Consider the following 25249-nt stretch of genomic DNA (forward strand, 5'->3'; position numbering starts at 1 on the left):
TTCTGGTTTGCCTACAGTTGCTAAAAGAAACATTGCAGACAGTCCAGAATTGCAGTAAAACTATGTAAGAGCTTTTAAAGCTTTCAAGTTAACCAAAATCCCAAACTTGAGGTTATAAATGGGAAAAGAAAAAATGGTTAGTCTCATAGACCCACTCCAGCTTATTAATGAGAGAGGAACACAAGAAGACCTCATTCTTTCTTAATCATACTTTTAGCGAACATGTGCCACTGACTGAACTTTAACTAGAAGAAGCACAAGTTTTTATTTTTAAATCTGTAATTATAAAAATAAATTTGTAGATAGTCTAACACATTAAAAAAACATCTATTCTCATTTATTTGGGGATTTTTTTGGTGATCCCACAAGACTTAAATGTTTAAGTAGACGCATTAAGAACTGTCTTAGCGACAGATCAGAATGCGTTACATAGAAAAATCACACAGCCTTATTTTAAGAGCCTCTCTTAAGTCTTCAAAATCAGTGCTTGAAATCAGAAGAACTAAGTTTAAAAGAAGGCAAAGAACTCAGAGCACCTGGCTCTCATGGCACGCATCAGGCTCAAGATGGCATCATGAAGGCCTGTGTCCCTCTACCCTCAGGAGTAGGGGTAACATATTTATATATGTATGTATGTATGTATGTATGTATGCACATATGTATGTTTTTCATTTTAGCGAGAGACTGTGGTCAGGGTGGGGAGGAGAGGAGCAGAGGGAGAGAGAAAGAGTCTTAAACAGACTCCACACTCTGCGCAGAGCCACACACAGGGCTGGATCCCACAACCCTGAGATCATGACCTGAGTGCAAGTCAAGAGTCAGAGGCTCAACCAACTGAGCCACTCAGGTGTCCCTGGGGAGACTGGATGGCTCAATTGGTTAAGAATCCAACTCTTGATTTTGGCTCAGGTCCTGATCCCAGGGTCATGGTATCAAACCCCATGTCAGGCTCTGTGCTAAATGTGGAGCTTGTGTAAGATTCTCTCTCCTTCACACTAAGTCTCTCTCTCTCTCTCTCTCTCTCCCTCTCTCTCTTGCCCGCTCTGCCCTTCCCTCCCCTTGCACACACGTGCTCTCTCTAAAATAATTATAATAAAAAGACCACAATCCTAACCTGCAAAGCAGAATGCATAAAAAAGGAGGAAGGAGGTAGATTATAACTTTGGGCCTAAAATATCTTGATAATATACACTCTAAGGCACTCTAGCCTTGAGAACTCAAGTTCTCCTAAGTATTATTCAAAAGTCTTTGGACAAAAAGAAGTCAGAACATATGACAAACCTTTCTGCTTCCTGCTCAGTCAATGCTCCCCTGAAGAAATGAAATGCAGAACTCAGATTTACTTAAATTGTGGATGGTCAGGATGTAGATAAAGAAGAAACATAAATCATAATCTTGAAACATTATCCAGCCTCAATGATATTTAAGAAAACTAATGATTTGAGGGTAATTAAATTTTGGTCTGCCAATTTACTGAATTGTTTTGATTAGTTCTAATACATTTCTAGTTAATGCTTGGATTTTCTAATATCATAGAATGTTTTGCATATATTTATATTTTGTTTCCCTTCTCTAGGTTTATACTAATGGGTCTGTTTCATAACTTAGTACATTGGCCATAATCTCCAGGATCTTAAGAAGCTATAGAGTCACGTCACATTCTTGTATTTTTTTAAATAAAACAAAAAGGTTTCATATAATTCTCTATTAGTTATAATGTTTATGATGTTGACCACAGTTATGAAGGAGATATTTTTTATCATAAGAAATTGATTAAAAAAAGAACAGAAACTTCAGTTATAGACAAAATATACAGGACTTTTTCTTTGTTTTTGTTCAGTATTTACACATGATAGATGTGGCATTCTAGCAAACTGGGAAAATTGCAGTCTTATCCTGTGTCTTACACCAAAATAACATCTAGGTGGAACAAAGATATAAAATGAAAGAATTAGACTATAAAAGTATTTGAATAAAATTGCAAATATGGTTTTCTTAGAGGTCTAAGAAATTTCTACATATAATAACCAGAAAGTATAAAAGAGATTATTAATGAATTTAATGTCACAATAAAATTATTTTGTATGACAAAATAAAACCCCTGAGCAAACTGAAAATGACAAATGACAAATAGGAAAGAACGGAAGAGGTTCAGACCCATTTCTAATAATAGGAATGCCCTGATAGAAAAGTGGGCAACATTCATGATAAAGACAAATGCATTTGAAAAGAACTTCAGCGTTGCCATAAATCAAATTTTAGCAAAAATGAGCTTCTTTTAAGTCAAGGAAATTATAAAGTCATGAAATTTGGTAGTATGACTGACATTGTTTGAATTCTAGTATTGCCACTTACTAGCTATGCAAAGTCACTTAACACTTTCGTGCTCCAGTTTCTTCATTTGATAAATCCATTTCAGTCACACAGGGATCCATCCACCCATATGCCGGTGTGTTATGTGTATATAGTCAAGTGTCACTTTCCTCATGGCTGTTATGTGGCTGAAATTAATGAATATATATAAAGCAGTTAGCACAGTGCCTGGCACACAGGTACTCAGTTAATGGCAGATAACCAAAAGATTTAAAATTATAAATTGATTAGGAATGAATGCAGCTGCAAATAATAAAATCCAAAACAGAAACAAAATGAAAATAAAATTTTAAGCAAACAGGAATTCATTTTTCATACAGAACAGTAAATCCAGAGGTGGGAAGTTAGTTCAGCTTCCCAAAGATGCAGTCGGGGACGCAGGCTCTTTTTTGATGTTGTACTTGACAATCTTCAGTGTGGAGGTCTCTGTACTCATAGTTATTGCTTCATGATTATGGAGTGATGCTGTATCTTTGGGTATCATCTCTCCATTCCAAACAGGAAAAAGGGAGGAAGGAGAGAAAAGCATAAAATTAGAGTGTGGTGCCAGCTCTGCTTTTCTCTTCTTATTAGGAAAACAAACCCCTAAAATAGTAACTTCTACCTATATCTATGACTCAGAAATGTATCACATGGTCATCATTAACGGAAATGTTGCTGGAGAGAAAGGGCTAGTAGATGGCTATCGGGTCTACCAACCAGTTGTGTTCCTCATAAATAGCAATGGTGAAAAACAAAACAAAACACTTAGCAGTAGCTCTCACCTCTAAACTCTTTTTGAAACTCTTCACTGCTTCCCCCCCTCATACCTCCTCCCTACCCCAATATCTGGCAACCACCCCCCTCTTTTCTTTATCTATCAGGTTCTCCTTCTAGGATGCCTATAATGAGAATATTACGTATATCACGCTTGATGGTGTCACTGAGATCCTTAAGTCTATTTTCATTTCTTATTATTTTTTTTCTCTCTCTTGTTCAGCCTGGCTGCTCTCCATTACTCTGTCCTTCAGGTCACTCATTGATTCTTCTGCTTCCTCTAGACTATTTCTTCCATGTAGTGTATTTTCAATTTTACTCACTGAGTTTTTCATCTCTGGTTCTTCTTTGTTTCCTATCTGTTTGTTGAGAGTCTCACTGAAGTCCTCCTCTCTTCTGTCAAGTCCAGTGAATATCTTCATGACCATTGCTTTAAATCCTGTATCGTACATATTTGTCATCTATGTTTCATTTAGCTCTTTGCTGTGATTTTGTCTTGTTCTTTCATTTGAGACATAACCTATTGTCTCATCTTGTCTAACTTTCTGTGTTTCTGTGTTAGGAAAGTTGGCTGCGTTTCCTGATCTTGAAACTAGCAGCTTAATGAAGAAGAGACCTGTAGTATTCTGAAGAGCAATGCTTCCTGTCAATTAGAACTTGACACTTCAAAGGTGTCTCCTATGTGTGTTGTGTGTACCCTGCTATTGTGGCTGAGCTGCCTATGCCTTCAGTACTGTCATTTTCAATGGCTCTCTTCGCCCATTGTGGGCACTTTTGTTCCCCGTGCTAATGGGCCATTCTGGAGCCATCTTAGGCTTGAGTTTAGTCAGACCAGAGATGCAGTAGCACGGAACTGCAGGGCACTTTTCCTGTGTTGTCCCTTGAGAAATCTTCTTTGGTGCATGGGGCCTGCAGTCAGACCAGATGTTTGGCTCCAGCCCGCTGCTGAGGCCTCAGCCAGACTGGTGTGTGTGGTTATCTTCCCCTTTCCACAGGGCAGGAGTCACTTTGGAGCTGCACTGACCCCTGTCAGGGCTGCTTGGGTGCTGCCAGGCTGTGACACCGCTTTGGGTGGGCTCCAGCCAACGGTGTACTGGAGGGAGGACTACTGGAGAACATGGGGGCACAAGTCTGCACAGGTGTGTTGTGGGAGGGACTTGGAGCTGCTTTAGAGAACTCCAGGGTTGGAGAGGTGAGTCCCCAGGAGAGCATGGGGGTGGGACTTGTGGTGCCAGCAAGGTCCTTGCTGGTTTGCTGTGTGAAGAGAGAGCTCCCCCCAGGTGCAGGGTTGGAAGGGGCATGTCCACAGTACAAAATGGGGACAGGGAACACTGTTAGCAAGCTAGGTGGAGTGTGGTGGCACTGAGCTGCTTCCTGCAGGCATCTGTGTGTCCAGGCTGGGGGGTAGGGCAGGGAAATGGTGCCCACCAACTTCTTTGTTCCTGACATTTTCTAAAGTTCCGTGACCCCCCAGAACATGTTCTGAGATTAGTAAATAAATGTCCCTCCTGTACAGCACGGGCATTTTTCAAACTACTGCTTCTATGCTGTATCTCTGAGGGGGCTGTTGTGCTCTCTCTTCGAGGGCAGGGACTCAGTTTCCTTTCATCCTCCAGGTTCCCCAAGTGCAGAACCTGCTCATTTTTAAAGTTCCACATGTTAAGCCTCACTGATTGTTAGGCCCTTCTGCTTTTCAAAGCCAAATGTCATGGAGGTCCATCTTCTCTGTGCTTGTTGGTGCCTGCTTTGAGGATTTTATCCAGCCCCCTCAATGCACATGTGGCATCCCTCCCTGCCACTGATAAGTCCATTTGGCTCCTGACTGCGTCTCTGCCCTTCGCACCCACTTTGACACGGCCTCTCCTCTACACTTAGCTGTTGGGAGTTTGTTCTGCCAGTCTTCTGGTCGTCTCCTGAGTTATTTACACAAATATGGGTGTTTTTAGTTGTATCCATGATATAAACTTAGGATCTTCCTACTCCACCATCTTCCCTGGAAATCCTAATCTGATTCATTTTAATCAAATGTTCTCTCATTTCTAAGAAATGGTCATGAAAGAAGAGAATGACATACTGGAGAGAACCAGAGTTTCAAGTAAATACATTAAGAGCATGGAGAGAGGTCTCAATTGTTATGTGTGGTGAGAAACATATAAAAAGGACTTATTTGATGTGATTTGAAGGTGTTGACTAACACTATGGAAGTAATCATTTTGTAATATATAAGTGTATCAATATACATCGTACACCTTAAATTTACACAGTTATATGTCTGGACTTTAAAAAAGGATGACTGAAGAGTCAATGGACAACCATCAAACTAAATTAGTCTAATTTAGTGTTTATTTTGCTATTTTGTCCTACTACAACAGAAGCACAAAATCTGCCATTTAGGACAAAGTTGCAAATAATCTTTGTTATTTTGACTGAATTTGTGGAGGGAATTTAAAGGTCAAATATATTTGCATGTGAGATCTGAAAATGAAGATTTCTAAATCTTGATGAGAGTTTTCTACTGACCTTAATGAAAGTGGTTTGCACTAATTTTACAGCAGATAAATACTCTGACAAGCTTCACAGAAGCATCTTCTTTAATTCTTACAAAAGTTCACTACAGAAGACAGGTAGTTAATAGTGCTTCAAAAGATGACAAATATATTTATATCCAAACCTGGAAAAACAATGCAGCACAAGGAAATAGAGTCATGTATGGTAGATCACACACTAAGTTAATGCCAGACCAATAAGACATTTCAGTACAGCTGACTTTTCTTAGTTAAAAGAACATTCTGGGCCTAGTAGAGATTTCCATTCTTTTTTGGAATCTCAGAGAGTTGTTCAATTTGTTCTTGATAATCAGAGTGGATGATGAATTATTATTCTGACACAGCAGAAATCCATGCATATCTGTTAAATGAAAGGACAAAAGAAAGACTCTCCTAAAGGAACTACATAAACTATTCAGTAAAATTCACTTTCGAGACTAAAACTATGAAAGCAAAGGTTCCTAAACTCATCAAAATTCATGCCTTGTCTTCAAATTTTAGACGGATATTGACTTTCCAATAGATATTGTTTTTTGTTTATGTTGCTGTTGTTTTAGACTATTTGCTTTATCAGGGTAAGGCAGGGCAAGAGCAAGGACAATTTGGTTTGGGTTTAATGACAGACTAATCTCATAGATACTTTTATTTTTACTTAGATTTATTTGGGATCAAAAGGAGTTACTCTCTAAAGAGATATGGATAGTGGCTATTCAGAAAAACTGGTTAGTATTCTGACATTTTCCATCATAGTCATGACTCAAATGTTATTCACCTGATACAAAATCAGTATTTTAAAGTTTGAAGTCTAAAGCACATCTCTGTCACACGTGCAGTAAGTTTCTATTTAGCATTCACAAGCCCTAAATCCATCCTCTTTTCTTTTTGGAAAGCAATTTCAAATAGATTTCATATGGAGAAATAAACAAATGCAAAGTATACAAACCACATACATCTGATTAGAATCAGTGAAACAAAAATTTGAGTATTGTAGAAAAGATCTATCAAATGAATTGTTTCCTGCCTATCAAATCCAAAACTGCTAAAGTGAAGGCAATGACATGTATCAATTATCATAACTTTGTGAGGAAGTCTTAAATGGCCTACCTCAAGCAGAAATTTGAATTTCTTTGGTTGTTTCAAGTGTGTTATTTTCTCTGTAGCATGATTTTGATAGCTTTTTTAAGGTTGGAGCAAAATTTAATCATTGAAATCATGGCCCAGTCACAACTAAAAAAGGTAGCAAAAATTCTTGTCAAATCCTTAAACTATTAACTTGAACTTCTATTCATCCATAAAGTCCTAACAAAACTAACCTTCTCATCACTAAGGACATAATAATAAATTCTGCTTAATGTTAAGCTTATGAAAAATGTGACTTATTTTACATAAAGCTAACTTAAAATCAGCGATTGTTTCCTTGAATTATGCAATAAATTGAGAAGCCCAGTGGAATCAAGACTTTTTCTGAGGATAATTATGAACTAATACTTAAACTATTTGAGATTTTTAGCATAATTAAAAGTGATAGACCATACACAGTATTCGACTTATTGAATAGATATTAAATTAGTGATTTTACACAAATTCTGAACAGCCAAAGCATTAGTAATATTCTAGAGTTCTATTTTTCTATCAATTCTCCCTAGAAACATTTGACTAAGTTTTAAAATAATGTCTCTCTTAATTGAAAAATGGAAAAACCAGACACCAAAGTGGTCTTTTCATTAGCTTCCCTCTTTATATTAGAGAGTAGCAACATGTTGTGAAGACTATCATAAAAGCTATGATATTTTGAGATTGCTTTTCTTAAGCTGCTTAAGAATATAACTTTTATTCTGCTAGGGTCTCTCCTTGAATATTCATGAAGTGAATAAAGTTACAAAAACATGTTTATGCTGTAGTCTAAATATGAGTTGATACATGATCCTGCTAGGATTCTCAGAAGTATACTCAGGTTTAAAAAAGGAAATAGACACCAAAATCCCAAACTGTTAGCATTCTGACTGGTTCTGCCTGTACTATTTGGCATGCATATGATTTTGAGAAAAGGGATGGTCTTATTTACTGCTGATATCCCAGTTCTCATCACAGTGCCCTGAACAAAGTAAATGCTCAGTGAAATCTGCTCATTGAATAAATGCATAGACATACACACTAAAGTGGGGTCAAACTGTTGATATACTTTTTTCATGTAACAATAAATAGAAGAATGCCCTAAGTATTTTTAAAACATGATCTTTGAAGGTTGCATCACACTTTTTTTTTTTTCTTCAAAGGTAATCAGTAATTTATCTAATCAGCATTCTGGAGACATTATAATTGTTTCCATTTTTAAAAATATTATCTTTTTGGGGCATTACAGTCATTCTCAATTTTCTGTAATTCATAAAAGAGGAAAAACTGGCATATAGAGGACAATATTTTTAAAGTTTTAAACTTGTGCTACTAAATAATCTTACGGAAAAAGTTCAATCCCTAACACCATATGAAGGTTTTATTTAAAAATATATCTTCAGACAAAATTTCTAATACAAAGATAGGAACAAATGAGCACAATTTTATTTTAATCTATTGTCACTGGATGAAGGACTTTTTGAAGGTTTCCTCATAACCCCCTAAACTAGAAGAGGTAGACTCTAAATAAACATTGTAATATCATATTCATTTCTTTATCTATTTAACTCATACCACATTCCACAAGCGTAGAATGGTACTTGTGAATTCTTCCTACAAACAAAGAAAATCAAAGTAATTATTGCTCCAAGGTTGGAGGAGGTACATAGGAGAATCTAGAGCAGATCAATACCACCAATCTGGATTCTATATAAGTGCACTGTAAATTGTAAAGGGTCATTCGAATGTATATTGTTATTTCTTTAAGTCTGTAATTTTCCATTTAAAATATCACCTACTTCCTAAATGAACTGCCAGGAACTTAAACAATATTAATGATTACATTCTGGTTTGCCAGAACACTACTGTTTGACCCACACACTCAGACTGAAAACAAGAGTAAGAGCAAAAAGGAAAAAAAAAGCAAAAAAAAAAAAAAAAAAAAACCCCAACTCCATTCAGATGAAGGAGGGGCTAAGTAATTGATATTCCTCTTCCTTAAAACACTGAAATGACTGTGGACGACTTAAAGTTCTCCAAGAAAGATCTTACAGATGCCAGAGAAACTCTCATTTTGGAAGAGGAAAGAAACAGTTTCAAGAATCATCTGGTCGACTGGCTTACAATCTGAATTTCCAAACTACTGGAGGACGTTAGAAAAGTAATAGGTAGAACATAAGATTCTTAAACTACTTTCAACATTACAAAAAGCTTTAAAAATTGTACAATCACCCATGAGAAATCTGTGCTGATTCCTTGCTTTTGCTTAGGATTCGATGAATTTAGTTATTAGCACTAGTTATATTAAATCAGACCCAGAGGTACACAGCAGGTTATGAACCTCTGCAGAGTTGGCTTCCTTTATAAGGGAAGTAACTGGATGATGCCATGTGGTCTAACCTCATCTGCCATGATCCTGCGGGCGTAGTCTTGTCTGAAAGTTCTGTCTTACCACTACCTTAGGATAATCAAATGTTGTATCATCAAGACTAAGGAATGCAAGCAAGCCAGGTTTCAGTAAATTTTAAGTAACTAACATGTGTCTTCTTTGTAAAAACCAAACCTTATTTTCTGAGGCAGATAACTTATGGTATGTGTCACTTGCCCTTTTTGTGATCTTAGAGTAGAAAGCAATTTTGCACATTCAATACTGGAAATTGAGTACTTTCAAATAGGTGTCAGTTATGGTCTGTGGAACCATAAAATAAGCATTAAAGTAGCTCACCAAATATCCTGGCATAAAAAATGCATTTTGATTTGCATTTAGATTTAACTAAAACCAAAGGGACTCAATACTTGCAGTGTATTACATCATTATTCTTTGTTTAAATTTCTATTACAAAAAGAGACAGGTACATGGAGTCATAGAAGCCCATTCCAAAATTAGATCCTACCAAATATTGAGTAAAAACTTTCCTGATGACTTTCTGAAAAACAACTAACAGCTAGTCAATGACATTAAACATAACCACTTCTGCGTGACAAAAGCACTGGAAGATCCATAGCTTTACTTGCATTTTAGTTTCAAGCGACTCCAATAAAGAAATCGAAGCGACTTTTATAAACAGACTATACTGCCAAAGAATTTCCCCATGAAACTTCCCCAGGACATTTTCTTCCCTCTCTACCATTGTTTCAGAGCTGTGTTTTTTAAACAGAACAAAAATATTTTCATTCTCTTTTAGTGCTTGCACACTGTGCTATTTTCAGATTCCTCGCCTTGTTATTCAGTCAAGCTATCCCCTATTTAAAAATAAGTATCAGCCCTACAGGTACATAATGATGGATTTTTGAATTTCTTTTCTCTTATTTCCCAATAAGAATGAGATATTTAAGAAAATGGGATTTGAAAGAATAAAACTATCCAAAATGACCATCTCAGGAAAGGATTTTTTGGTCAGTTGGTCCAATGCTATTCACTCCATTCCGTTCACTCCGTGTTTGTAGCAGCTTTGCTAGATTGGGCCTGAAATGATCCAAGAATGTGTGTAGCTGTTTTCCTTTGTCACCACTGCAGCTGAGTTTGCTTGGAAGTTAAGGAATCAGCAAAGTAGCATAAAATAAATCTCAAATCTTCTCTGTAAGAGAATAGCAATAAAAATGATTAGTTTTTGTCACCAAAACTTAGTAATACTATCTAATCCTTTAAAAGGGTTTCCTATGGGCCAGATTCTAAGTGTTTTACATATATAATTTGATTTCATTTACCCCGGGGTCCCTCCATGATGTTCTGAAAGGGGCACTATTACTACTCACAGTTTCGAAGAGAGGGTAACCAACTTGCCTAAGGTCAAAAAACTAGTGAGAGGTGGGGCGCCTGGGTGGCTTAGTCGGTTAAGCGTCCGGCTTTCACTTAGGTCATGATCTCGCGGTTCGTGGGTTCGAGCCCCGCGTCGGGCTCTGTGCTGACTGCCAGCTCAGAGCCTGGAGCCTGTTTCAGTCTGTGACTCCCTCTCTCTCTGACCCTCCCCTGCTCACACTGTCTCTCTCTCTCTCCTAGAAATAAATAAAAATATTAAAAAAAAAAAAAAAACTAGTGAGAGGTGTAGCCGGAGATTGAATCCATGGCCCTAAACAAGAGCTGAAGGGGACACCCCAGGATCTGATGCTTTGAGAGCTCTCTTCCCAGATGATTGTAAGCCAGAGTTAAGAACCATTGACAGGTCCAGATTCTATATCAAGGTGCTTCAACTGAACTGCTTTCAGGATCAGGCAGGTAATATGTCTGAAGCAAGCAAATACAGATCCCATACTCTAATTTCTATAATAATGGTACTAAATCTTTCACCTGCAAAGGAATCACCTGTGGAGATTGTTAAAAATGCAAATTATTAAGCCTCGGCTTCATAAAATCTTTGTGCAATCTGCATCAAAATTACCTAGATTTTATTTTTAAAAGTAAATTTCTGTGTCCCCAATAACCACTGCTCTAAAATCGCCTTACATGCTTAATACATTCTAGTATTCTCTGATTTTGAGCCTGGGTTCTCAAATATGAGATGATCACTTTATTCATTCTAGAAATATTTCCTGAGCATCTATTATAAAAAAGGAATTTCTAGGCACTGGGTAAACATCAGGGAAAAAATCTAACGCCTTCCTCAAGGAGCTCATATGCTGCTGGGGAAGGAAAACAGAGTATGAGCGAATAAATATGTTACATGAGTAAGTGCACTGGAGAAAAGTCAGTTGGAAGGGGGGGAGATGATGGGATTGAATGGTCTTTTATATGGTCGGAGTAGACTTTCTGATAAGGTCACATTGGTACAAAGGATGTGAGAGAGTGAATCATGGAACCTGGAACAGCTCAACAATGTCCAGACTAAAGTGACAACAGAAAGTACAAAGCCTGTGAAGGGAAAGTTTGCTGGTATGTTGAAAAAACAAGGAGACCAGTGTTTGGACAGAAGTGAGAGGAGAAAGGTTATAATATATCAGAGGTAGAAAGGTAATGCATCACATCGGGTGGTAGAGGCCATGGTAATCTCAACTCTGTATGACATTAGGAAACAATGGAAAATGACATTATCTGCCTTACATTTTAATGGATCAGCCTACCTACTGTATAGAGGATATAGTGTGTGTGGAAGCTGTAGGAGCAGGAAGACGAACTGGGGCGCGAAGTCCAAGCAAGAGAAGATGGTAGCATGGCCAGCATGGTGGTAGAGGAAGTGGTAAGAAGTAGTCAAATTCTGGATGTATTTTAAAGAGCGCATCGTGATGACTTTTCAGATGGATTGGATGTGGGCCGTGAATGAGAGAGAGAGATCAAGGATGACTAGATTTAATGTTTGGGCATTTAGAGTTTAATAAATGTGATATAGGTAAAATACGCTCCCAGCAAATTCCCAGTTGGATACAGGTGTGAAGCTTGTTTTACTTAGGACTTAAGCAACACTTCCCATGGAGCACTGAGGGTCAATGAAGGAGTACACATCTTCCAAATGACTGTGATTCATCAAAACCCATATTCTTCCTGACATGAAACGCTGAAAACAAGGTAATTCTTTCACTACCTGTAACGACAATAGGAAAAGGTAAGAAGTGCTCATTTTCTCAAGGATATTTACATCAGAATTTTTTAGTACCAGAAAAATATGTATTTTTCCTATACTAATTAATGCTTCTAATTCTTGAGTATGTGGAGGTATTGGAAACACTTTATACTCATCATTAATAATAAAAACAAAACAAGAAAGTGCCTCAAAGAAGAGCCAAGAGGTAGACAGCCAGTGGAAAATTCCCGCTCTATTTCTTCCATCTTCAGAGTTTACATCCTGCCATTTTGGATGCAATTTCTGCATTTTTAAATAACTGCTACTACAAAAGCATTCTGTTGTTTAGTGTGCCTAACATAAAACCCCACCTTGTTACTCTTATTATTGGGCAAAAGGCTTGTATTTCCTAATAACATGATATAACTTTGTGAATAAGAGCAATGTAATCTGTTACATTTTTGTGTTTGAGTTTTGTTCAAAACCGATAGCATCCCTTAGGTTAGGGATAATGAATTGATTTAATAGCTACTACTCTATTTAGCTCTTGTCTTCTTGCCCTATTTCTAAAGATTGTGTCCCATGTCTCTCTTTTATTGTAAACCACGTGTGCCCTATTTCTAAAGATTGTGTCCCATGTCTGTCTTTTATTGTAAACCACGTGAAATCCTTTATGGAGACAGATACTGTATGAATAATAAATGAATATAAAGGTATGAGCTGACTTTTAAATACATACCTATTTTGTACTCTGTATTCTTTTGCTTAACCTCCATTCAAGCTTTGATCATTGTGCAGAAATATTTGCCAATGTTCCAAAATTTAAGTATTAATTTTATTGCTCCTAAACCTAATCTAATTGGAGTAAACACATAGAAATCCTATCCAACCACATAAAAACCACCATGTCTATCCACTGCAAGCTGTTTTCATGTGACTCACAAATGAATACTTTTGATTTCCAAATGTGTTGTCTTTCCTATTTACTGTTATAGAAGCTTGTGACAGAAAGTCATTTAAGAGGTAGCTAACCTTGGTACAAGATTTTACATTTTAAAAGGATTTTGCCCTCTAATGGAGAACAAAACTCTGCTGAGGAATACAGTCATATGTAAAAACAAATTGGCTTTTATCTGGGAGTTTATACACACACACACACACACACACACACACATATATTTATTAGTAGGCCTCATGCCCAGCCCAGAGCCCAATGTGGGACCTGAACTCATGACCCTGAAATCAAGTCCTGAGATGAGATCAAGTTGGAAACTAATCGAGTAAGCCACGCAGGTGTCCCTGGGAGTTCATATTCCAAAGGAGGGAAAAATCATTCTGAAGGTATAGGAAAAAAAAATTATATACCATAGATTCAGGGTTGTATATAAAAAGGTACTTGTTTAGAAATTAACAGCACTTGATGGACTATATTAACAGATGATAATAAGGTAGTTAATAAATACCCGCTCCAAATCCTCAGAATGTTCTGAACAGATGAAATATAAGAAACATCATTCAAGTTGAAAATGCCTTTCTTTGGTAGCTGTGGACTAGGTTAGGAAAATTCTAATATAGTACCCTGCAAAGTGAATTCAAAGTACAGAATAAAAGCAAGCATGTGTGCTCACAAATACACATGCACGTGCATTATACCAATGTGCCTTTGTGGCCTAGATTTCAAGGGGAAAAAATAGACATTAAGATATTGCTACAGTCTAAAAATAGCAGAGGAGACTCTGAACTATCCACGTTTCACCAGCTGGAGCATCTGAGGGAAAGCTCCCATATACATTAATGCATTATCCTTATCACCGTAATTGACATCTAACACTTCTCAACCCATCAAAAGCAGTCCTGAATGAAAGGACATTTATCTCCATGTAAGATGACCATTGCTGCGAAACCTTGCATGATCTTAAATTTCATAACAGCTTAAATCACTTACTGCAGAGAAAAATAATACATGGTACTACTAATTCATTTTCTGGCTGCCAAACCAAGATACGATCTCACATACTTGAGCACACTGCTGACTTCCTGTTTAGTGGGTTCTGATACTATTTCCAAGTATCAGAGGGAAGAGAAGGAATATCACTAGGCCCAGATTTTACTAGCTGACTATTCTTTTTCCTGGAGTGGGTAGAAGACTTTCACATCATCCAGAGACCCTGAAGGGCAGGCACAGGAAGAGATATTTGTATTTCCCCTAAAATGATGTTTTACAACTTTAGGGTGACTCATCATAGCCATCATAGTACCTTTCTCATAATGAAAAGATTAGAGGAGGCGTTCTCCTTTCTTACATTTATATATATATATATATATATATATATATATATAAACATATATATAAACATATATATTAACATACTATAATTAGTCCTTTAAAGCATGTAAGAATCATTTCAAGACAGTTGTGTCATGGCAGAGTCCTATCTGTACTAGAAGTTGGACAGGACTTCAAAATTCAGATCCCCTAAGAACCTCCAGTAGATGCAGTGAAACCAGGTCCCAGGAGCTTCAGATTTATTTAAAGGGAAAATAACACCAGACAAAACACAGCATAATAATGATAACAAAATATTATGAATAACTATAAGGCAACAAAGTCAACAAAATCGGTAACAATAAAAATATAAAATTCCAAAACTTTCACAATAATAGAACACAATAAATAGACCAAAAACCATGACAAAAATAGAAGGTCAAATAATCGGAGAATTCTCACTAAAAAGTTACTTATGCCAAGTAATTACAAACAAGTTTCTCTTATGTGTATTGACATAAAAAAACAAAGAAGTCTACTTTATAAAATGACAAAAGCAAGTTGCAAAAATATATTTATAGCATGATGTTATTTTTAAAACATATATACATATATTTACCCATTCTTAGGGAAAACAGTCTGGAAAAGTATACACCACATAGTTAAAAGTAGTTTGCTCTGGGGTACTAGTTAGAATCAGAATTAGTCCAACTTCATATACTTTGTATTGTTTCAATACTTAGAAACACATAGCGCTTTTATTTTACAAAACTCTGGATAAAAACAAAACTTGATGAAACACATGGTCAAAATTCAAAACAGTGAAAATAACCAGAAGAATCTAGCTATTTCCCCAGATCGCAAGGAAAGTTTTCAGAAAGTGTAGAAGAGAATCGGACGGAATGAGAGTCACAAGTTGTGACAATCTCATGGTTTGACTTTGGAAACCAAACAGCACAGCAGGTTAAAGATTCGGGTCCGTCCCTGTGACCTGTAAGCAGTGGCGGCACGGCACACACACGGACTCAAAGCCTGGGCAGCCGGTGCCCTAGTGCATGGAGATGGCTTTCTCGGGGAGACAGAGGTGTCTTCAGCTTAGACTTCATCAACACCAGTCTTTCTATATTCTTTCGGAAACAACTCCTGAAGTGCAACATGACCAGGGGTAAAAAAAGGAGGGGGAGTGAGGCATTGCATCTCGGCCTGTAGAAGGAAAGCCGTATAATGAAGGGTAGGGACAGAGGAAAGGGCGTGTGAGCAGTGCATTTTTCATCACTGCATAACTGACTGCCTCAGGTTTTCTAGGCTACGACCTCTCTTCCTCCCATGAAATCGTGCAGGGGCTACAAGAGACAATCTACCCGTATCTAATGGATGCTACAGGGACTGGAAATTGAGCAGAGAAGCTGTACACAAACTACTTTCTTAAATTTATTTTGAAATAATTTTGAATCTGACCAGAAGGGTACCAGTATTCACATGGACAATAAAGAGGACATGGCTCAAATCAAGGCCCAGTGAAGTACTGTCTACTTGTTTCTCCAGAAATAGAATTCTCCTAGCATTCTGGATTCATGATTCAGATATGGCATATACATCATCGCTGGACAAACACTAGGTGTTGAGAGAACCCTTCTTGTTCAAAGCTAAGAAGTTAAAAAACAAATGATGACAACGTGGGGGGTTATTAAAAAAAGAGACAAGTGACCTATCACTGTGAAGATTCATATGAGGAGTTTGACTTTATTAACTTGGAGGCAGCACTGTGACCTGCTCTACCTTCTGACCTCTCCTCTTCTGGGCGCTTCCCATAGAGAAAATGGCTCTCTCACCTTTGTATCCTCTGAATACCACTGGTACTGAAATCTATCTGCTCATCTATAGGGTTCTTTTTTTTTTTTTTTTTTTTTTTTATTTCTAGGAGAGAGAGACAGCGTGAGCAGGGGAGGGTCAGAGAGAGAGGGAGTCACAGACTGAAACAGGCTCCAGGCTCTGAGCTGGCAGTCAGCACAGAGCCCGACATGAGGCTCGAACCCACAAACCGCGAGATCATGACCTAAGCGAAAGTCGAACGCTTAACCGACTAAGCCACCCAGGCGCCCCATAGGGTTCTTAAAACTTTTCCTGGAAGATATTTTGACCCAAATGTTTACATCTCCCAAAGAGCAGCCATCAGCTTCTTTCACCATCTCCAAAAAGCTGACAATTCAGAGATGGGAGATGGGTAATTATGTCAGGGGATGGGCGAATTTACTCAGGAACTAGAATTGAGAGTTATTGGGGCACTTGGGTGGCTCAGTTGGTTAAGCGTCTGACTTCGATTTCAGTCCAGGTCGTGATCTCATGGTCTGTGAGTTCAAGCCCCAAGTTGGGCTCTGGGCTGGGCATGAGGCACCATCAGTATGGAGCCTGCCTGGGATTATCTGTCTCCTTCTCTCTCTGCCCCTCTCTTGCTTGTTCTCTAGCTCTCGCTCTCTCTCTCTCATAACGAATAAAAAAAACACTAAAAAAATTAGAGTTATTATAAGCATAGGAAATCAGGTGCTTGACCCTTTTTGCCAATAAAATGTTAAAAGTCTTTTCATCACATAAGGAAATATAAACTGATTCCTCTCATAATCTATTACCAGCGCTATTTCAAATATTTAAGGGAAGACACATTTGCAGAAAACCCCACGCTAGCTTTTGCCCCAGAATCCTAGTGTGGTTGGCAGTGCAGTCTCCGAACACAGATTACCTGAATGCGAGTACTGACTAGCATTTAATAACTGTGTGAACATAGTAAAGTCAGCTCATCAATCTAGTTTTATCAGGAAATCAGTTTTATCAGGAAAATGGGTTGTTATGAAACTCAGTGAGGCAGTCCTAAATATATGTTATATTGACATTTCTGCTTTGATTCTTTACCTCCAATCATGTCTCACCTCAACACAGGGCAAACAAAGAAAACAGCTGAAATATGTGCATTAATTTATTCTTCACTAATACCGAACTAGGCAGACCTGTATGTCTTAGTCTTTACCAAATAACATACTCAAATCTATACATATATACAAATATATAGAACTGAATATTTTAAACTTCATGATTTTAAACTTCACAAGCACTGTCAGGTAAAAAGTGGACTATGATACTGAGGTAATATGTCATTTTGTGTTCGACCTGAAATATAAGTGCACACTACATAAGATTATTAAAAAATGGAAATGTAAGTCACTAACACTGTAAATGTGACTGCTTTATTAGATCAAGGTGGAATGCAATAACTTCTAGTATCATGTAGAGAAATAAGCAATCAAAAGAACATAGTTCAGGTCTTAAAAAAATGTATTTATCCTAAATTGGTCAATAACACCGAAAGAAAGCAATTCTGCCACATATACTTAAAGTAAACCACTTCTTTAAGTACTCTGTAGCTCACTCAGAAGAGCACTTCTCAAAAAGAGTCCTTGTTTAAGCATATCCCTTTGTACAAAACAAAACCACTAGCTGCTACTTGCCTCGCACTCAGTAAAAGCGGAGTGATTTAATGTAAGGACATTCTCTAACCCCACGCCCATGCATTAACATTGCTGATACAAAAATCAGGGCAGGAAAAGAAAGTCGGCCTAGGATGACGGCCAGCAGAGAAATCAGTGGCTGGCATGTGGAAAAACAAACTTAGATCAGGATGACAAAACAGCCTCTCTGAAAAGGCTGCAAGGGGTAAATGAAAACACAGTCCTGATTTCTTCCACTTTCCTGTTATATCCCCAGCAGCCATCATACTGGGAATTTTGAGCAACGGAAACATTTCTAACTTACTCACAGGAGGGCATCAATATAACACAATGTCTATTTGTCAGAAAAATTGTAAATTGTGGTGAAAGTAGAAAATAAACTATACAGCTAAACCTTTATAATGATCTCACAGAAAATAATGTTTTCTAAAATTACAGTATTTTACATGTGCTAAGCTGAATGACAATATTAGATTAGATCTTCTGCAACCGTGGTGTCAAAAATCTGATAGCAAATCTGCTGCTCCGTTCCGCTTGTGACATTATATGACTTGATGAGGCATTCCAACCATGGGTATGCATCTACAGATGAAAAAAAATGTTATTTATCCATTAAAACTTAACAAATATCTCTAAAATATGTATCTAAGCATAATGCTTAGCTAGAAAAATTAACATATTTAATTTAGCTGGAGAAGTAAATAAAATACACTTAGCAAATATATAATTATCTACCCTTCCAAATACACACTGGGTTCATGTTATTATCGTGTAACAATCCTAACTAATCTTTTTCCCCCAAAAGGAAACAATAATTAAATGTGGAGTTTCCCATATGTTTGATAGCAAAAGTAGCAGCCATCTCATTCCCAGCTTTTATTCTTTATTTCTGCTGATTGCTTACTGACCTTTTTTTTTTTTTCTTGGTTGACTAGAAAGAAAATGAACCCCAAGTTCACATCAACTCAGGCCCTTAACACCTGTCTAGCTGAAACTCCCATCAGATTCCAAGCACTGAGTCCAAACAATGCAGATGGTATTTCCAAGCTCTGATTATGACCACAATAAATCTATTTAAAACTTCTAGAAAAGTTTCTTAGTGCCTCTTCAAGTTCAAGTTTAAAGATACTTAATATAGTCAATCTTGGCAAGAGTCGAGCAAGACCGGCACTCTCCTCCACTGCTGGAAGAACTATAAATAAGTAAAAATAATTCTTGAAAAGCAATCTGGCAGCATGTATCAAAAGCCTACCAAACCCATCCTTCTTGATATGGCAGTTTTATTTCCAGAAATCTATCCAAAAGAACTGACACCAAATAAAAAGTATGTAAATTAAAGCTTCTTAAGATGTACAAAAGTTATCTTTCTGGAATTGTTATAAAATGCAAACACTGATGAGGGAAAAATAAAGTCTTATTAGAAATAACCTATAAGGGGCACCTGGGTGGCTCAGTGGGTTAAGTGTCCGACTCTTGGTTTCAGCTCAGATCATGATTTTGAGGTTTGTGAGTTGGAGTCCCACATCAGGCTCTGTGCTGACAGTGCAGAACCTGCTTGGGATTCTCTCCCCCTCTCACTCTGCCCCTCCCTTCCACATGTTCTCTTTTTTTCAAAATAAACTTAAAAAAACCTATAAAAGGCAAAGTGACAGCAGCCAAATCTGCAGCTGGTAAAATTTGTTACTGACGAAAAATTGTTAATAGTGTCAAACTAACTTACTATGATGGAGATTTGCAAATTTCAGTGTAAACAGAAATAATGACCACAAAAGGAAAACTCAGTGGCAGTAGATGGGACCAATACAATTTGACCTGAAGTTCTAGTTGATGAATCAAATGCTATCCAGAGAACAACTAAAGCTGATAAAAGTAATTGGTAAAATAAAAATGCATAAAATCTTAAACTAGTTAATATTTAGTAGAAAATTTATGAATGAGGGGCACCTGGGTGGCTCAGATGGTTGAGATCTGACTCTTGACTTCGGTTCAGGTCATGATCTCACAGTTCGTGGGATGGAGCCCCATGTCCGGCTCTGAGCTAACAGCTCAGAGCCCAGTTGGGATTCTGTCTCTCCTCTCTCTGACCCTCCTCCACTCATGCTCTCTCTCAGTAAATAAACATTTAAAAAAGAGAGAGAATGAAAATTCATGAATGAATTAAACTGGCTATATGTAGTCTATTACAGAAAATGTTTCTTGTCAAAAGTACATCTTTGTTGGTATAATTTCAATGAAAATGTTGATATGCATAAACATCATATCAAATGTGCTTGTGATCAAAACTGCCTCCCCGTTATTATATTTCAAAATATTTTATAAATCTTTTCATTTCAGGAATTATGATTCTTACCTATCTTCTCCCTGCCAACGTCTGCATAAAAAGGCAGATCAGACAATAATTACTTAGTACTTAGTAAGAAGATACAGATTTTAAAGTTTTTCATACCTCTATGTCTACAGATTAGATATGTGTTAGGTACTATTTCAAGAAAAAGAATGAATGAGATTGTTAAAATATTAATGCCTACCAATTTTTGTTCCCGAAGGACAAAACATATCCATGATCATATCCATACTTTGCTGCAAGTCATCATTGATTAGGATTTCTGATGCTGGGATCTGGAAGAATTTGTCCTTAAAAAAATTATAGAAGAAAAGGAAATTATATTAATCTTTTTTAAAAGCCATAATTAATATAAAAGCATTTCCATATTATCTAATTAAAATAACTAAACTATTTCACTGTCAAGATTGTAGACTTCATAGAGTTCTAAACTCTAAAATCTGATTTACTACTTTAATCTAAATAGCCATTGATATAGATATATCAAATGATATATATATATAATATAATGATAATGAGACTAATAATTAGAAAAGAGTGAGGTTTATCATTCTTTGTGTACAGGAAAAAATCTAGTACTAAATTTAAGAGTATAACATATAGTGTATATTTAATTTTTCTCTTCTCTATCGGATTATAAGATTATATTTTCTTAAAGAAAAGGGATTTTGTTTGCTTAGTTCATTGTTATACCCCATCACATACAACAGTATCTGGCACAAAGCAGGTGCTCATTAAATATTTATTCAATAAATGGACAAATGAACTAATTATGGAGGAGAAAAAATTCTCTCACATCCATCTCAGATTGTTTCCCAATGTGTGTAGCAAGACAATTTGACCTTACCGCTAAAAGAAATTTAGTCTTTGCCCTTGGCTTCTGGAAAAAATCTCTAAGCCCTTAGAATATCATGCCTGGTAGGAATATTCTTGTTTGTCACACTAGCTAAGTCCATCAGTGTGATTCAGGGCACAGAGTTTGTGGCATGTGGTATTAGCTTGCTCTTTGGAGGTACTGAAAACAGATCAGCCATATGGGATGGCCATCAACCATGACCACATGATGGAGCCCCAATAAAAACTCCAGCCACCAAGGCTCGGTGAGGCTTCCTTGGCTGGCAGTACCACATGTGTACCCTTTCACATCACTGCTAGGCTGGTAACGCTGTCTGCTACTCCACAGGAAAGGACAACTGGAAGCCCCATGTCTGGAACTCCTTGGACTCTGCCCTATGTACCTCTTCCTTTGGAGGATTTTACTTTGTACTCTTTAGGTGTAACAAACAAAAATAGCATAATAACTTTCAGTAAGTTCTGTGAGTCATTCTAGGGGATTATCACAACTAACGGTGGTCCTGAGAATGCCCAAACTTGGAACTGCTGTTAGAAAAGAGGGAGATCTGTGGATAGCGCCCTAGCTTCATACGCTATAACCATCTCTCTTCCAAAGTAATTTCGTTCCCTCTACTATGGAAATGTGGAGACTCCAAAAACCTGGTAAAATGCTGCTAGACAATGTCTAGAATGTGTGGCCATAACTCTACCTTTGGCTCCTGGAGTGAAACTTCTGAAAACTCTCTCCTCAAATTCCTATTCTTCGATTTTTCATTATTTGGATATTAAATTTACAGAGTCAGATCAAAACAGGATAAATATACAGACAATTCAAGATTTATGTGCTTGCATTTTATTTGTTCTTCTAAGTTGCCTTAAATCCTCTCAGTAATTAAGTTGGTATGAATAAATATATTAAAATTAAGAACATACTCTTAGAAATATCTACACTTCCTCTGATACTTACAGAATCCATGAGATAAGCTTCCAGTACCCCTGTTCCATCATCAAGAGTAAATGTCATTACAAACACATGTTGAAGAGGTACAATACCCAGCACTAGTGAAGGAAAAAAAGATCAAAGCATATGAATCTTCTATTCCTTATGATTAAAGTGAGGTCAAAATTGTTTTAGGATGTTGATTTTGTTTACTAAAATAATTTGAGATTAAAAATATATATATGCTTTTTGTTCTCTAGTAGCAATATATTAAGCTTATTTAGCAAGTTCATTTGGGAATATTATATTACACATCTATGTAGTGACAATGACTCATGAGCAATTCTATCCTTTTTTGATGAAGTATTAATATAATGTATCGTTACAAGGAGTTGATAACTTGATAGAAAACATAAAAACTGATTCATGAACTATTACTCATTAAATGTTAGCCACAAGAAAGACACAATTAAAATACTAGAATGTTCTAAAAAATAGCATGTGGTCCAAAATTTATGACTTTGTAAAATGTTTCTCCCCTTTATATTATAAACACAGGGATCACTTATGTTTTAAGAGATCTCATCTGGTTGAATGTCCTAAAATGTGAGAATATGGCATTAATAATTTGCTAAGATGAGGAAAAAGAAATTAAAGAGATACTAAATTATATGAAAATCCATGGATTAAAGTATTACTTTGTGTTTGGAAATGGTAGACAATTAATATTCTCCTCTGAGGAAGAGAAACAGAATAGTAAGGAATGTGGTGAATACCAAATGAAGTGAGGGTGTCTACCTGGAGAAAGAAAGACTCAATGAAGGCATGACAGATATCTTCAAATGTATGAAGCTGTTGATCTTATACAAGACCTATACTCTAATTCTAGTAGACAGAATGTGGGCCATGTTAAAATTTAAGTAGGTAGATTTTGCTTCACTGCTAAGAACTACTTACAAATTAAAGGGGATAGATATGTTGCTTTGCAATGTAATGAGTCCCCTGTCACCGCAAGAGTTTTAAGCCAAGACTGGATGAGCACAGTTAAGAACAGGATATAGAAAATTTCTTGTTGTTTCAACTAAAGATGTATATTGGGTGGAGAGTGTAATAGCTGCCTCTATAACTGTTTTGAATTCTAAGGTACTATGAACTGGAGGAATTTTTCAGAATCTCCTATTTGTGATTAATAATTAATACTAAAACAAACTACTGAACATTAATATGTGAGCAATGACTAAACATACTGGCAGATGCCTGAAAGAAAGTTTTCAAGTATTTTAAACTACGTTATACTCTTATTATAATCATTGTGAATGGTTTTGCTTAAGTAAAGTTAGTCAGCTCAGTCTTTGTCTGGTCTTACTATATACACAAACACTGAAATACAGTCAGTGAGTTCATCTTACACAAAGACAGTTGCAGTTGCAGACACAGAAATGTAGCTAACCTTCCGCCACAGAAGAAGGACTCCAAGGTGTTTTATCAACCAGGGAATTTAGATTTTGTATTGGTCTCAAAGTAGAACACTGTTTACATCTGAAATTAATGACAGGAAAAAAACCATATACATTTAAACACAATTATAACTCATTTAATTATACCTTATCCTTGTTCCAACACGCAGTTTAAAAAGTTAATTATTAAACAGTGTTGCACCTTCTATATTATAATGTACATATTCCAAGCAGAATTAGAAAAAAAAAACAAGATTTTTACAACAGAAGCAATCACAGAGGTAGTATGGTTCAGAATAAACAACACTAAGTTGAAAATAAGAGAGAGGGTCCAGATCCAGATTGTTAATTAATTTGGCTGATTTCTTAATTTGGTAAAATGAAAAAAATTAAAGAGATGATATCTAAAGACTTTCATTTTATGGATCTTTGATAATAGCTAAGGTCTTAAATAATATAACCAATACAAGAAAATTATTCTCATTACAGAAGTCAGTAATAGCAAGACTTTGTATAATATATTCAGTAAACATGTATTTAGAGGTTCATAGTTTGTAATGCCTAATACTATACTTATCCTTAGTAATATAAGTCAATCTGAAACTACAGAATATACTAAGCATGCACATTATTTAGTATAGGTATTTTTCTTTATTTATATACAAACATACTTTAAGTACAAGTAATTATTTTTTATTATATATTATCATAAGATTAGGCAATGTTACTAAGAAAATATATAAAAGTAAAAATATATATTGAGTAAAAATATATTAAAAAAACCAATGTTCAAAAGGTTCATGTAAACTCCTTTTAATTTGTAATCTGGGGAAAAGTAGAGGGTACCTATATTAAATATTATCCCCTTCCACCCTTCAAATACATAGAAATTTCTTCTTTAATGGGAAAAAGTCTCCTCAAAAACAGTGTTGGGAAAACTGGATAGCAACATGCAGAAGAATAAAAATGGACCACTTTCTTATACCATACACAAAAATAAATTTTAAAAATGGATGAAACACCTAAATGTGAGACAGGAAACCATCAAAATCCTAGAGACGAACACAGGCAGCAACCTCTTTGGCCTTGGCCGTAACAACTTCTCACTAGACATATCATCAGAGACAAGGAAAACAAAAGCAACAATGAACTTCATCAAGATCAAAAGTTTCTACATAGTTAAGGGAACAATCAACAAAACTAAAAGGTAGCTTATGGAATAGGAGAAGATATTTGATCTTCTGGGATCTGATAAAGGGCTAGTGTCCAAAATCTATAGAGAACTTAACTCAACACCAAAAAAGACAAGTAATCCAGTGAAAAAATGGGCAGAAGACATGAATAGACATGTTTCCAAAGAAGACATCCAGATGGCTAGCAGGATACATGAAAATATGCTCAAAATTACTCCTCATCAGAGAAATACAAATCAAAACCATGATGAGATACCATTTCACACCTGTCAGAATGGCTAAAATTAACAACACAGTAAATATCAGATGTTGGCAATGATGCGGAGAAGGGAAACCCTCTTGCACTGGTGGTTGGGAACGCAAACTGGTAGAGCCACTCTGGAAAACAGTATGGAAGTTCCCCAAAAAGTTAAATATAGAACTATCCAAGAC

General features: G+C 36.4%; 1 protein-coding gene across 4 annotated transcripts in view; it reads right to left on the bottom strand.

Annotated features, from left to right (window-relative positions):
- Positions 1-17769: 17769 nt before the first annotated feature.
- The window catches only part of POT1 (protection of telomeres 1), a 75958-nt gene continuing 68478 nt past the window's right edge, over positions 17770-25249 (bottom strand). For all 4 annotated transcript variants that reach the window (XM_039239695.1, XM_039239696.1, XM_039239698.1 and 1 more), the window contains 4 exons: positions 23618-23706; positions 22195-22286; positions 20578-20683; positions 17770-18631 (listed from right to left, as the gene is read on the bottom strand). In XM_039239695.1, the coding sequence (XP_039095626.1) occupies positions 18519-18631; positions 20578-20683; positions 22195-22286; positions 23618-23706 (400 nt within the window). In that variant the 3' untranslated portion in view covers positions 17770-18518. The remainder of the gene's footprint in view (positions 18632-20577; positions 20684-22194; positions 22287-23617; positions 23707-25249) is intronic.

The sequence above is a fragment of the Hyaena hyaena genome, unplaced genomic scaffold (genome assembly GCF_003009895.1).
Source record: "Hyaena hyaena isolate Hyena2069 unplaced genomic scaffold, ASM300989v1 scaffold_161, whole genome shotgun sequence".
Classification (NCBI taxonomy): Eukaryota; Metazoa; Chordata; class Mammalia; order Carnivora; family Hyaenidae; genus Hyaena; species Hyaena hyaena.